Source organism: Beta vulgaris, chromosome 5, assembly GCF_026745355.1.
Source record: "Beta vulgaris subsp. vulgaris cultivar EL10 chromosome 5, EL10.2, whole genome shotgun sequence".
Classification (NCBI taxonomy): Eukaryota; Viridiplantae; Streptophyta; class Magnoliopsida; order Caryophyllales; family Amaranthaceae; genus Beta; species Beta vulgaris.
In genome coordinates this window covers 22,132,281-22,147,537 of record NC_079206.1, presented here as the reverse complement: position 1 = coordinate 22,147,537, position 15,257 = coordinate 22,132,281, and the positions used below count along the sequence as shown (strand labels likewise).

At 33.7% G+C, this 15,257-nt stretch overlaps 2 protein-coding genes across 3 annotated transcripts; both read right to left on the bottom strand.

Annotated features, from left to right (window-relative positions):
- Positions 1–6,613: 6,613 nt before the first annotated feature.
- On the bottom strand, positions 6,614–11,059 carry LOC104893102 (B3 domain-containing protein REM16). Of its 2 annotated transcripts, none has more exons than XM_010679176.4 (6): positions 10,894–11,059; positions 10,642–10,769; positions 7,997–8,477; positions 7,785–7,865; positions 7,493–7,650; positions 6,614–7,164 (listed from the first exon to the last, which is right to left on the bottom strand). In XM_010679176.4, exons 2-6 carry the CDS (start codon positions 10,753–10,755, stop codon positions 6,883–6,885), a joined length of 1,116 nt encoding a protein of 371 aa, XP_010677478.1. In that variant the 5' UTR covers positions 10,756–10,769; positions 10,894–11,059; the 3' UTR covers positions 6,614–6,882. The 2 variants fall into 2 exon arrangements, with proteins under 2 accessions (XP_010677478.1, XP_010677479.1); XM_010679177.4 differs by having other exon boundaries at positions 7,785–7,862; positions 10,894–11,058.
- A 2,102-nt stretch (positions 11,060–13,161) lies between these two features.
- Positions 13,162–15,257, bottom strand: LOC104893303 (uncharacterized). The gene is made up of 3 exons (XM_010679402.2): positions 14,025–15,257; positions 13,712–13,937; positions 13,162–13,634 (listed from the first exon to the last, which is right to left on the bottom strand). The coding sequence occupies exons 1-3, from the start codon at positions 15,255–15,257 to the stop codon at positions 13,162–13,164; spliced, it is 1,932 nt and encodes a 643-aa protein (XP_010677704.2).

Here is a 15,257-nt window from a genome sequence, read left to right as displayed (position 1 = left end):
GGCTTAAACTCTGCGTTCTACTAAGAAAAGAGTAAAAGCCACCTTTCGGCTTGAAAGAATATTCAGGCTCAAATCCCAAAAAATGGTTGCATGTGATTGGCTGGAGTTTACCATCCAATTATTGCTTGCCACATGCCGATGTCTAATTGTCTGAATAATTAGGTGCCCCTATATTAGGGGTGACCTCAAATGGCAACATTCAAGACCCCAACATTATAAATAGCCTCTAAAAATCAAGAAAAAGGTAATTTTTTTTAACAGTGTGCCCATACTCTGCAGAAATTATCTCTCACTTCCTCTTTCTACTTTTCGTTTACACTCCTGATAACCGACTTAAGTTTCGAAGGGAGAACCACCACTCAAACCTCCTGGTTTGGTCCCTTCTTTTGCAGGTTTGGGAACGGACTTCATGTTCGGATTACGAGATTCAGACATCACTGCACAAGTTTCCATTGAAAAACAGTGTGAAGGATAGGAGTTTACTTGCCGATCAAGTAGCACTAAACACATATGACTTCACATTTGAAAATTGTTTACACCAAAAACTCAAAACATGCAGCGTTATTACTTACTACCACTTACCAACTAGCCCTTAAAAATTGGTTCAATTAAAATGTTAGAAGTTTCGAAAAATTAGCTTTGAAAGACATAAATCAATAGTCCCATTAGTGTAGTAAGATCCCAAATCACTTAATCTCCTTTATGATTCCTTCACCCCAAGGATTACCTTGCAAATCAAGATATAATCATGAATGAAAGATGACCAAAAGAAAATCTCTATATAAAATTTTATTTTATTTCCTCCATTCAGAATTATAACGAATTTTAAGGCGCGGGCTATACCACATGTAATTATAATTTTCATTTATTAACATTTTACTTTATAAATATAACATCAAAAATTACTTGTTTTGTTGGTTAAGACTTCAGTGTATAAGCTTGAGGTCATGGGATTAAATCTTATAAGTTGTATTTTCTATTTCTAAGGGATAGTGTAAACACTCTAAGGATAGTGTAGTTCCTTGCTTATGAACGCCTTTTAATATATTAGTACTAGCATTTTTTGCACACTATTCGTGTGTGTCATATTAATGTTTTTTTCTCAATTAGTTATTAATCAATGTTACAAAAAATTGATTCAAACATACATTTATAATTATTTTTAATTTTTTAATATGTTTTTCTTAAATCAATTTTTCATTGTTTTTAGTTATCTAATTTGTTCATCATTATTTTAAATATGTACTGAGAGAAGAAAGCTTGTGATCAAATAAAAAATTTGTATATCTGGTCCAATAGTAGAATATTAATAAAGTGAAAAAGTTTGATTTATATAATAGAGATTACCGAATAATAATCAACATTAAGATTTTAAAATATTATCATTATAATTATTAATATAAGACTCAAGTTTTATATTTTTCTTCTGATTCTGTCAATCAAGTTATGTTGTCAATTCAATTTTTTATCAGAGTTTTTCACATAATATGTAAGAAGAAGAATCATGTAAGAAGAAGAAATCATTCTTCTTAATTTAATATTTAACTGAAATTACAAATTCAATTCCATTGTTAAATTATTCAATATATATGACAAGTAAGAAGAAGAAAAGATTATTTAATATATATGACAATTTAAATTCATTAAAGATATTATCAGACTTTTTGTAAGGGGACACCATCTTCCTCCCCCTTCACTTATATAATAGATATATATATATATATATAATAATAATACTCACACTTTATCTTGTACTTAACTCCTTAATTAATAATTTAATTCATTGTCCAAATTCTAGCGCAAAACAATAACAAAGAGTCTAAATTAAACTGCATTAGGAATGCCCTCATTTAATTTCTTTGCGGAACAAGGGATCAAATCCCCCTTATGAACTCTTTATTTTTCCTATTTGAAGTCTTTTTGCAAGAAAAAATTATCAAAGTAGGAAGAACTTTTTGTAACAAAGGGAGTATAAACAAATATGATGTCTAACAAAGTTTATCAGGACTATATACTTATTAAACTAAAAAAAGTCACCATTCTCTTTTATTTTCGGAACAGGGATATCTGCGTATTTGCTTGAACTTGTGTGTGTTTTGTTATTAATGCAAGTGTAACTGATGAATTACAGGCAATTAGCTAAATTGGGATACCGAAAATTGCATCATGTAGGCATCTATCTATACAAATATACTAAAAGTCGTGTCTAAGGAAGTCTATGTCCCACGTAACACTCTACTCAAACTTCTAATGTGAATGCTTTGTGTCCATGTGTACTCCTCAATTAATAAAATACTAGCTATATATGCACGTGATGCTTACGCAAAAATATTTTTTCTAGTCGGACTTCCGCATTCTCACATAACTAACTTTATGTGATGCGGTGAAAACTTTTTATGACAGCGCACATTGACAATTGTTTTTCAATGTGATAAACAAATAAAGTATGCACATACAATCAATATATCATTTTAAAAATAGATATAAGAACACCGAGTATTTTAATTTGTTACGTTTGAATTTTATTTTATTTATTTCTTTTTCAAGTTGATTTTTTTTATCTCTTTATTTTATTGCTAATTCAAGTTTATTACATATATTTTGATCATATATGTTCCAAAGATGCCTTCTATATTTGTGGGCTAATTCTTATTAGTTTTGAGTTTTTGAATTGGTTTGTAGAAAAAATTTAAGTAGTTTTATTTTTGTTAAGTTACTTAGGGTGCGTTATGCTCAACTAAAAAAATTAAGTTTTAGGTCCAATAAGTTCAGATAAGTTCAGATAAGTTGCAATAAGGTCTAATAAGGCCATAAGAGCAATAAGTTCCAATAAGGTCTAATAAGGTCCAATAAGGTCTAATAAGGTCCAATAAGTTCCAATCAGGTGCAATAAGTTCCAATCAGGTGCAATAAGTTCCAATCAGGTCTAATAAGGTCCAATAAGTTCCAATCAGGTCTAATAAGGTCCAATAAGGTCCAAATAGTCAATGTTTAATAAACATTTGTATTATTATCCATTATTTTGTTATTCATAATTTCATATCACTATTAGCTGATTATGTTATTATTAGAATTTTGATTAAAGTACCACAACGATTATATAGTATTATACTTGTATTAGTGTCTATTATTTTATTATTTATTTGTATTATGTCTATTATTTTATTATTTATTTGTATTATGTCTATTAGTATTTTATCATTCATATTACTATTATCTGATTATGTTATTATTAGAATTTTTCATTAAAGTACCACAATGTATAGTATTATACTTGTATTATTGTCTATTATTTGATTATTCATATTGCTTTCATATTGCTATTAAATAATAGTATAATCATGATCAAATAATTAAGGTTAACAATAATAATAATAATTATAATTACAATATTTTGCAATTTCTCTTTAAATAACTAGAGATAACATGTTTTCGTTACTAATAACAATGAAAGATATAAATGTTATCAATTGATTGCTTCATTATCATCACTGGAGTATCTTTCTTCATCAGTGATTTTGACCATTTTTTTCTCTTTCTTTTTGTTTTCTTTTTATTTTCTAGTACATTCACATAAATGAAAGGAGAAGAAATGAAGGAAGGAGTTAATGCTATATATCTACTTACCTTGACATTAATGAAAATGAAGTGCGAATTTTTTATATGTGCCAATTTTAACTTGTTAGCAATAAATGTTAATTAACTTTTGATTTTCTACTAGTGCTTTATAAAATCAAAACAAGAGTATTAAATATATTAGTGGTCAAAGTTATGTATAGGCAAATATATAAATAGTAAATATTTTTTGTTAAATTAATTATCATAAGAGATAATTAATAATTTTTCTTTAAAGGACTAATTTTAGTAATTATTACATCATAATAAATTTTGAGAGGTAGTATTTACGTTAGGGGTAATATTTATGTTATTAATAGTCAATTTTTTTGTCTAATAAGGTCTAATAAGTTTCAATCAGGTCCAATAAGGTCTAATAAGTTTTAATCAGGTCCAATAAGGTCTAATAAGTTTCAATCAGGGCCAATAAGGTCTAATAAGTTTCAATAAGGTCAATAAGTTCCAATAAGGTCCAATAAGTTCCAGTCAGATTCAATCAGTTCCAATAAGTTCAGTTCAGGTTCAATAAGTTCAGTTCAGGTTCAATAAGTCCAGTTCAGATAAGGTCCAATAAGTTCAGGGCCAATAAGTTGAATAGAACGCACCCTTAATGTGTGTTGTGAATATTAAGAGGTTTATTTTAAGTTTTACAAAATCATGAGGGTTTATGAGTAATTTGATAGGTGAACACATTACAAAATCATGAGGGTTTGTACAAAAAAAAAGGGATAGATATTGTGTAATTGCAAGGTCTTGAACACTTGAACTTTGAAATGAAAGATAAGAGTTTAACCATTAATACACTATGACTATTGTATGATGTTTGAAATAAAAATACGATAAAGTCTGATAATAAATATACTTGACTAAAAAGACTTAAACAAGTATATATATCTCTAGCACTCTTATTATGTAACTAACATGAGACTATTGATGTCAGATTTTCTTACCACAATTCCTTTTAAGATATTATTTTCAAATTTAAACCTTTTAGATTTTTTTACTTATCACGTCATGAACTCATGACGTAAACTTTTTAATTTCTTAATGGACAAAAAATATGAAAAGTGGCAAAAGAAATTATTAAATTAAGAATAATAATATATTTATTTATTGTAACTAAACTGAAGTATCGTCCAGGCCATAATACTAGTTTGATACTAAGAGATGTCAAATAACATTTGAGTATTAAAAAAACGGTTATTTCACCAAATACCCCCGACAAATCGCTAAATTTACAATATACCTTCAATGTTTCAACAATTCACCATATACCCCTGACTTTTCATTTCTGTGCAACAAATACCCTTTTTTAACTGTCGTTAACTCACCGTTAACTTTATTTACCATTTCGCCATAATTAACTCATAACCCTAAAATCTAAACCTAATCTAAATACTAACCCTAAACCTTAACCCTAAGCCCAGCCCAACCCCCCTTCCCCCTCCCCCTCCACCATCACCCCACCCCTCCCTCTGCCCCCACCCTCCCCTCCCCCTCCCCTCCCCCTCCCTCAGTCGCAACTCCCACCCCCTCCCCTCCCTCTGCCGCAACCCCCACCCTCCCCCTCTGCCGCAACCCCCACCCCCTCCCCCTCCCTCTGCCGCAACCCCCTCCCCCTTCCTCCCGCAGCCCCGTGAAGCTCACAACGTTCTCCCCTCTTTGCTTTCGTCGTGGAACCCCTCCCCTTGCTAGCCAAATCTAACCCAAATCTGACGAAATTCGAGGGTGGGGGAGATCGGTGGTGTGGGGGAGGTTTGGTGCTCAAAGGTAACCGGTGTTCAAAGGGGAGGGGTGGGGTGTTTGAATGTAGCCGATGTTCGAAGGTAGCTGGTGTTCAAAGGGGAGGGGTGTGGGTTTGGTGTTCGAAGGGAATGGGTGAGGGGTGGTCGGCGATGAACGGACGCGCAAGGGTGGGGAGGCCGGCACGCGCAGCGTCTGTGGGGGTGGGGGAGACCGGCAAAAGCAGCGACAGTGGGGGTGGGGGAGGTCGGCACGCACATCGGCGGTGGGGAGGGGAGGGGGGGGGAGGGGTTGGGGCAGGGGTGGAGGGGCAGGGTGGAGGAGAGAGGGTGGGGGCTGCCAAGGGGTAGGGTTAGGGTAAGGGGGAGGGTTTAGGGGTAGGATTAGGGTTAGATTAGGGTTAGGGTTAGGTTAAATTAGGATTAGGGCTTAATGATGGTAAAATCGTAAATAAATCCAACGGTGGGTTAACGACAGTTAGGAAACGAGTATTTGATGGACAGTTTTCGAAACTCAAGGGTATGCGGTGCATTTTTAAAACATTGAGGGTATATGGTGAATTTCTTGATTTGTCAGGGGTATTTGGTGAAAAATCCGTTAAAAAAATTCAAACGATGATATATAAACTTACTTTCGGAGTCGATAAAATAAGGTGCTCCTAGTTTATTATTTCTTATTTATCAATGGCTTTGACTTGAGTTTTACGTCTATTTGGAAGAAAATTTGCATAAAAAACTCAAAATATCTATAACGATTGTAAGAGATGATCAAAATCCATTGCTAAGGTTTATCAAACCTATTGAAGGTTAGGCATGGACATTTATCCAAACAAGCAATCGAAAAATGAGGCTGCATGAATCAGAACAACCTAAAATTTAGGCTATGTTTAATTCACCTGAAATTTTCTGATCTGAACTTATCTGATCTGAACTTATTTTTTCTAATCTGATCTAATCTGAATTTATTTTTTCTGAATTGGTCTGATTACAAGATCTTATCTTTTAGATTTCTCTCAATCTATAAGAAAAAATATAGTCATGTGGGGTCTTGTTTGATTCATCTCAATGAGTACTTTATTAATATTCAATTATTATAATTTTTACTAATATGTAATGAAAGATATTTAATAATAATAATGAGTTTTTAAAACTGACTTATCTGATCTGATCTGAACTTATTTTTTCTGATCTTATCTGATCTTATTAGATCTGAAATAAGCAAAAATAAGGTGAACTAAACATAGCCTTAGGCAAGATTAAAAGAAAACGGATTATTCATATACAATGATCAAAAAACAAAATGATCCAACCAGTGTGCAACAAAACTTGTGCGTAAATCAAAATCCGTAACTAGACGATTTTTTTTTTGAGAGGAGACGATCTAATATAGTTAGCTATATAAGTGCATGAGTAGACCTACTGTGTAAGTCAAAACACAAAAGATTTCAGGCAGATATCATCTTTGGTACGCCTACTTTCCAACATCTACAACTTTGTGATCAGATTGAAGAACTTAATTCAATCTCTATGGAAGCATAGCGCGTATGATTTGAACTTCCAAGGGAATAAAAACACAGTTTTCTTCCAATGGCTTATCGATACTGAAGACACAACAATCAAATTCATACAAGGAATTCTTCTGAACAAAGTTTTTCCAGCCAGTAGTGATTGTTCCACTAGAATTCGACCCATCATAGCAGCAGAAATACAACTGTGGGTCATAATCCAATTCATCCTTCAGACGGAGTACCAAATGTTTACTACTCTTGGCCTTGACAAAGTCACTCCACCATTGTTTTGGAATACCCTGCATATATACACCCACCAGAAAAATATACTTAAGAATAAGAAAATTAACTATATTACAAATATTGCACACATGAACCAGTCTTGTGACTTCAGGGTCCAAAAGGGTCAAATTCCACCATCAAAAAGTTCTTCGTGAAGGACCCTTTAGATTGGACTATATAATTGTAAGGGTTGAAGTCATTTGTCCAGTTGGGTAAACTAACAAACAAAAACATTGCTACATGATTTTGTCGCACAAAGTTACATGTGCAGCGGGCAAATGGGTCGAATGGCCATACCATAAGTCATAAGTGCAAGTATTTGGGTTTTGCAAATGAAGAACTCACCAACTTCATCGTTCCAGAAACATGTGAGCGTGATAAAGCTACAAAAAAGCTATTTTTTGTGAGCCTTTGTATCTCTTTTGCTTGTTGCCTGACCCTTTCTATCTCCTTCGCTGTATGTTCCCTGCTTCGCAGAGGATACATATATCCCCCTTCTGGTTCTAAGATCACATTAGAAGAGCACGAATGCATAATAAAAGTAAGAATTCCAAGAAGTGGTATTAAGTTTTAATCCATTAAACTATTATAACAATTAACAACAATACACAATTGGTATTATTTAAGAGCAAAGTACCTATTTTTGGTATCACTCTTCTACTAAATAGTAAAGGTGGGTCGTCTGAGTCATTGGATTCCATCTCTTTTAAACCTCCTACTATTGAAAAGAGCACGAATGCATAATAAAAGTAAGAATTCCAAGAAGTGGCCGGTATTAAGTTTTAATCCATTAAACTATTATAACAATTAACAACAATACACAATTAGTATTATTTAAGAGCAAAGTACCTATTTTTGGTATCTCTCTTCTACGAAATACCAAAGGTTGGTCGTCTGAGTCATCGGATTCAATCTCTTTTAAACCTCCTACTATTGAGCTATAATAATCATTATGTCTGATCTTTTCTCCTTCACTTTCAATTTCCTGCTTAAAGCTTTGGGTATTCTGAACTGGTGAGCAACTCTCTTTTGTTCTGTTGGAGACAGATTTTATGACGAAATGAGATGATTCCTTCTCACATGATGTTTTCCCATCGAAAATTCTGACTTTGAAGTAAGAGTTGTTTTTGTATTTAAACACCAAACTGTCGTTCTCTTCCAAAGAGAAAGCAGTCACAAAGTCTTGCCAACCCTCTCCGACAAATCGAGTTGTGTCGTCATTCGTTTTAAGCTGAACATCCCATGTATCAATATCGGCACTCGGCCCCTTGAGAACCACATTATGATGTAACTTCCCCTTCACATTTTCAGAGAAATATAGGGGAATCTCCTGATCATAATTTTATCCAAACAAATTTTCCACATTTAGTGTTGGAGAGTAAAGCCCATATTAGAATGAACATTGAAAAATAAAGGAGTACATAAGCATAGGTCAATCATCCACATAAACAAGTTAGAAGTCAGGACACATAAGTATCATTTTCAAATATAGATCTGAAAGCTGAAAACTACTCCTAAATCCTTTTCTCTAGTAAAGATGAATTTGCCCAAATAGTTGAAGGCCAAATAACAAGGGTGATTTATCCTCAAATCACTTTCATAATTTTATGAGCAAACTTTAGTTAGACTTTGTTTGAAGGTACTCTTTTTAGGTGATTAGTTGGCTTCCTTACATAAAAGTTTACCATCTAAATTCAGATCAGATGGTTATGAGAAGATTACTCAAACAATCATTGTACCATGTAACAATAATGCTAGATTCATTGATCGAGATTAGAAAACTATTTACAAGATATATTTGCTGAATATGCTGTTCTATTAAATGCAATTCTCTCACAATCTTGAGAAAGAAAATATATCCACTGAATATTCTATTCTATCAAACAATCACTTCTTTTTATGGGTGTTTCACCTTGTAAATCAATATACAATCATGAACCAAATATGACCAAAAGAAAATCTCTAGAATGTAGTTTTTTTCCTCCTTTTAAAGTTATAATAATAATAATAATTATAATAATAATAATAGTAATAATAATAATAATAATAATAATAATAATAATCACACTTGCTCTAGTACTAAACTCCTTAATTCCCAAGGAGCGGGAACCGCCATTCTAACCCTTCTTGGGGGATTTCATCCACAAACGCAAACTTTATGGCTAAATGATATTGCTCATCATCATTTAGCTATGAATAGTATAACATAGGAGGCTATTTTATCCATACTGAATCCAACACAGATATCTATTTAGCGAGATGGTATGCCACACGATTTCTTCCAAACATAAATGAAAGAGCCCTAATGTATATTTAATCAAATGGTCAAAATTCTAGCACAACAATAACTAATAGTCTAAATTAAACTACATCTCTCAGTTTCTTTTTATTTTTCCTATTTGAAATCTTTTTGTAAGAAAAAATTATCAAAATAGAAAGTTTTTTTTTGTAACGGAGGGAGTATAACCAAATTTGATGACTAAGAAAGTTTGGAAGGAGTATATACTTATCAAACTAAAAAAAGTCACTTTCTTATCTCTATTATACTCCCTCCATTTCCTAAAGATCTTCCTACTTACTGTTTCTACAGATACCAAGGAAAATCAAGTTGTGTGGGGCATGGTGTGAGTATAATAGGAGAGAGAAAGGGGTTAAGATAAATAAACAAATAAAAAAGGGTTAAAGTAGGAGAGAGAAAGAGAGTAAAATTGAATTAATAATGTAATGGTGGGCCATATGATAGTGACATGAGAGGGTAAATAGGTAAATTTATTTTGCCAAATAAAGAATAAAGCAAAAGAGGGAAGATCTTTTGGAAACACCCTTAAACGGAAAGAGGGAAGATCTTTAGGAAACGGAGGGGTATAAGGGAAGGGGGAGCAATGTTATCCTCTTTTGAAATGCCTATTTTGCCCCACTTTCCTTTCTAAATTACAAATTCATTTACAAATCAAAGGGGACTTCAAACAAAAATACCAAAAATATAATTATAATAATCACTCACAAGTCAACTAGAATTATAAAATTGCATAATTTACAAAAATTTAAAAATTCACTTACAAACTACAACCTATTAAAAATTGACTTGAAATCAAAGTGTCAACTTTCTTTACAATTTATATTACTGTACTTAATTCAAAAATTAACTAAAAATTATAATATTAGGAATCATAAATAAATTCAATAAAATTTCTATTTTGTTCAAAGAATTTAACTTTGAAAAGTAAAAAAAAAAAAAAAAAAAAAAACAAAAGGAATGGTGAGAGACTTAAGTGACAGAAACTAAACCAATCAAATTTTGCAACTAAAAACAATTATACTCGTATGTCTAATGTTCAAATTTTGACTCTTATGCCAAAGAAAATCGAGTTTCTGTTTCAAAAACAATTCAAGCAAAAAATTCTAGTTTTTCTTATAGGAGGAGGGGTATCTGCGTATTTGGTTGAATTGTATAGACTATAGTGTACATGAAAATAAAAGGAAATGATTTTTACCAGTCCAGAACGAAAATCTGCATGAAGATCAACTTTAAAAAAAGGATTCAAGTTTCTCCAGTACAAAATTTCCTCCCTTGTTCTTGCGTTGGTGCTACTTCCCCTTCTTAGCATTTTCTGAATTCTGCCTACACAAATTTTATCAGATACTCAATACAAGCAACACTTCCAAAAAGAATTACAATTAATACAATAATTATAATGGAGATCTTTTATTTGGAAGAGAAACAAAAGGTTCTTATTAGTTCTTACTGCGGAGCTCAGGCAACTTTACATAAATCACTTCATTTGGGGAGTGGGGACTCCTTGGAAAACCTGACCAAAGAAGTTGTAGGCCTATTTTACAGAATACTTGCACACTCAAATTTATCTCTCATACCTAATTTTTCGAAGTTCTAAAAATTATATGAGTGTATTTGTATATGAGTATATATGCAGTTTTGTCCTTATGAATACGAAGCGTTTTCTTGTTTTATTTTCCAAATTCTAGCATTAGGCTATATTCAGTTCACCTTATTTTTGCTTATTTCAGATCTAATCATATCAGATTAGATCAGAAAAAATTGATTCAGATCAGTTCAGATTAGAAAAAATAAGTTCAGATCAGATCAGATCATGCTTATATTTAAAAACTCACTATTATTACTATTAAATATCTTTCATTATATATTAGTAAAAATTATACTAACTGAATATTAATAAAATACTCATTGAAACGAATCAAACAAGACCCCACATGACTATATTTTTTCTTATAAATTGAGAAAATCTAAAAGATTGTCTCTAATCTCTATTATATAAGCCAAGGGGTAAGCTACGGTGTCCTCGTGTAACATTATTTTTTTACCCTTCACTTATCAAAAAATGCTAATTATAAAATATTCAATTCCTTCTTAATCTATATTTTTGTGTAATAAATAATAAGAAAACTTAAGATTACCTAACTTATAATAAAATGTAATGTACACATAATATCTTTCCCAAAAAAATATGCTTAAAAGAGATATTTTTGATTGAAAATTAATCTAATCTAACTAAAACAATTTTCAAACAATTAAAAAGTAAGAACTTACAAAGTTTCTTTCTAACTAAACTTCCAATTGCAATCACAATTTCAAAGAACATACATTAACATAAACATACCAAGCTTCCTTTTATAATTGTCTTATGTGTCGATTAGGATAATTTATCATTTTATTTATTTAAAGGCTCATAGTGGTTGTTTGTGTTAGTTGGGATAATCCATCTCATCATTATTTAAAAATATATTCGTAATTCAAATATATCAAAGAAATAGGCTTATACCATTCAATTTCTCAATATAATGTTACACAATGAATTACACATATATTAAAGATATTAGCATATACGGTTTTTTCACCAAATACCCCCGAGTTTTCACAAAATTCACGGGGTACCCTCGCACTTTTGAAAATACACCGGGTACCCCTCAGTTTTCACATAATACACCCAAATGCCCCTACTGTCAACCATCCGTTAGTCCTCCGTTAGACAAAACTTATAATTCATGAGGTACCCTTTAAACAAAACTTATTTCACCAGGTACCCCTTAATGTTTTCAAATACTTGAAGAAATGTAACGGTCAGAAATTGATTTAAAAACTAGCCGTTATGTCTTTTACCTATATATTGTTGATCTCCCTCTTAACATCCTTACCTGAACTCTCTTCTTATCATCTCTCTACATTATCCTAATGAATTCTCTCTCAAAAACTTCTTCTTCAACACAAGAATCTACAAACCTTAGAGTACCAAATCGAATGTGTAAATGTGGCAAGAAATTCGCAATTAGAAGTTCTGATTCAAGTTTAAACCCACATCGATTGTACTTTAAGTGTGATGTTTGTGAAACTTTTAGGTGGTGCAAAGGTTGGGTGGAGCAAAGTGGAGGTTCTAAAAATGAGGTACAGAGCATGGGAAGCACAGAGGATGAGAATATGCAAGAAGAATTGAAGCATTTGAAGAAGAAGATTAAAGAACAAAAGAAGTTAGTTAGGCTTATAATTAAATTAGGTTTACTTATGTTTGTATTGCTCCTCTTTATAATTTGGAAGTAGGTTTTGTATTTGTTCTAGGCACAACATTTGGAAAATAAAAGTTGCTATTCATGGTAATCGTTGTAGCATACATATGTATCCACAACCAAAAAAGTTATGTAATGTTATCTTCATTTACAAAAACTGACTTCACTAAAACACCAAAAAATGGAGGTTAATCATTGTTTCTTTACAAAAACTTAAATCACCTAATCACCCAAAAATATGAATATTCAATTAGAACCCACAAAATATGTTTAAAACCAAGGTTCTTGTTGTTGTCAGCTTGCTTAGGTGGCCTTTCTAGCTCTCTTCTGTGCCTTGGAAGTACTAGCCCCACTAGCATTGTCAGCAGCTCTCTTTCCACCTTTATCACCTCTGCCACATGTCCTTGCATTGTGACCCAGTTGCTTGCACTTGCTGCATTTAACAGAGCTGTGTCTCTTGGCCTTCTTTGCTTCATTTACTCCTCTTTTCCTCTGCTTTGGAGGTCTGCCAGCACCTCTCTTCCTATTTGGAGGGTTGATGTAAGGTAGATTGTAAATTTGTAATCTGGCCACTGAGAAGAATCAACCATGGGATGGATGTGCTCACCATAGGTGGCCTTGTAAGCTGCACCCTTGTAATAATCAGAAACATACTCAATAGGGTCAATCCTTTGATTGTACATGACCCTTAAGGCATGCTTGCAAGGGATCCCACAACCTTGCCACTTGCCACAGCCACAACCGAGTCTTGCCAAATTGATTGGAAATGTGACATTGTCATCTGTCACTTCAAATTCTCCTCCTCCACATGGTGTAGCATGACAGAACCTTGATTCTCCACTCCTAGTTTCAAGGACCTTTGTAGCATACTCAGTCAACTGCCCTGGCTCCATGTCAATGGCCTTGTCAAACCTTGCACCAATTCTCTTCATGGACCAAACTCTAATGGCTGTGAAATAGAACATAAATATTAGACATGAATAATATAGTAAAATTAAAAAAAAATTACAAAGTTATAATGAATACCTTCAAGTAGATTCAGTACAGGTAAATCTCTGTGAGCTTTGGTGCAAGCATTGAAACTTTCAACAAAGTTTGTGGTATTGTGATCACAGGAGATGGATGTGTCAAACATGTACCTAGACCACTGCTCTGAGGTGGTGTCTAAGTAAGCTGCAGCATCAGCATCAAAAGCCATAATCTTCTCCATAGCCTTGTTGAATACATAGTTGTTGTAAGCATTTGCAGCAATCTAGAATAGCTTAAGGAAGGCTGTGCCACTCCAGCCTAAGTTTTTGCAGTTCATGTAAAGGTGCTGGCAGCACACCCTCCTACTTGCCTTGGGGAACACCCCATGAACAGCAGCATCAACACCTCTCATCCTATCACTAATGAAGCACCAGTCATCCTTGGTGCACCCTTCCTTCTCAAAGCAAATCCTTAAATTCCTAAAGAAGTACTCCCAAGATTCCAGACTCTCAGTGTCAACTATCCCATAGGCAATCAAAAAAATCTCATTGTTACCATCCACACCAAGAGCTGACAGTAAGATACCCTTATAGTATCCACTCAAATGTGCCCCATCAATGCCTATCAAAGGCCTACAACCTCTTAAGAATCCTCTGACTTGGGCAGCAAAGGAGAAAAAACAAGACTTGAACCTAGGTGCCACCTGGCCTGTGCTCCCTGTCCAACTTATCAAGGCATATGATCCTGGGTTGGTGGCTTTAATAACCTCTGCATACCTAGGCAGCAAGCTATAAGCCTCAGCAAAACCCCCATAGATCTGCTCCTTGGCCATCACCTTCACTTTGTAAAACAGCCTTTTCTTCACTATCACCCTAAACCTCTCTTGGGTGATCTTTTGTAATGCTTCTACTGGAATTTCAGGACTGCTTTTAATCACATCCAGTAAGTGCTTGCACAACCAACTTGAAGATATCATGGGGTTCTCCTCCAACCTTCCACAGGTTGTGTGCTCCCCCTTGATAGTCTTTATGGCCCAACTTATCTTGTCAGTTAACCTGGAAGCATGTATTCTCCATTCACATGCTTCCATGATACAAGCAGCAGTAAATCTCTTGTTGTCAGCCTTCAGAACACAAAGGCCAAACCCCTCTTGAATGCAAAAGTCTCTCAAAACCTCTAGAAAGACCTCCCTAGTTGGAAAGAGCAACCAAGGCTCTAGTACTATACTACCATATGGCTGCTCAGTCCATATTTTCCCATTCCTGTACACCTTGTCCATGGTTGAGCTTCCATCTAGGTAGTCCTCAAAACCAAGCTCACTGACATCATCATCTAGGAGGTCATGCTCCTCTTCCACCACAAAATCTCCTAACAAATCATCATCCTCAGATGATTCTTCTTCCTCCCCAACAACAAACTCATCATCATCACTGCTCTCAGCATCTCCAACATCACCAAAATCTAGCCCAGACTGTCTTCCTCTTCTTCCAGTACCTTTCCTCCCTGTCCCCTTAGCTTTTGGAACATAGCTTCCCTGCTTTTTAGCTGTGGTTTTAGGGACTTTGTAACAAGAGGGCCTACTCCTTTTACCCTTCCCTTGCAT

Coding starts and splice junctions, on each gene's coding strand:
- LOC104893102 (XM_010679176.4), bottom strand. CDS start 10,755: ATGCTAAGAAGGGGAAGTAGCACCAACGCAAGAACAAGGGAGGAAATT. Junction 7,651..7,784: donor AAGAGTGATACCAAAAATAG/GTACTTTGCTCT, acceptor ATGTGATCTTAG/AACCAGAAGGGGGATATATG. Junction 7,165..7,492: donor TTTCTGGAACGATGAAGTTG/GTGAGTTCTTCA, acceptor GTATATATGCAG/GGTATTCCAAAACAATGGTG.
- LOC104893303 (XM_010679402.2), bottom strand. CDS start 15,257: ATGCAAGGGAAGGGTAAAAGGAGTAGGCCCTCTTGTTACAAAGTCCCT. Junction 13,938..14,024: donor TTCATGGGGTGTTCCCCAAG/GCAAGTAGGAGG, acceptor AAGCTATTCTAG/ATTGCTGCAAATGCTTACAA. Junction 13,635..13,711: donor TGTACTGAATCTACTTGAAG/GTATTCATTATA, acceptor TCTATTTCACAG/CCATTAGAGTTTGGTCCATG.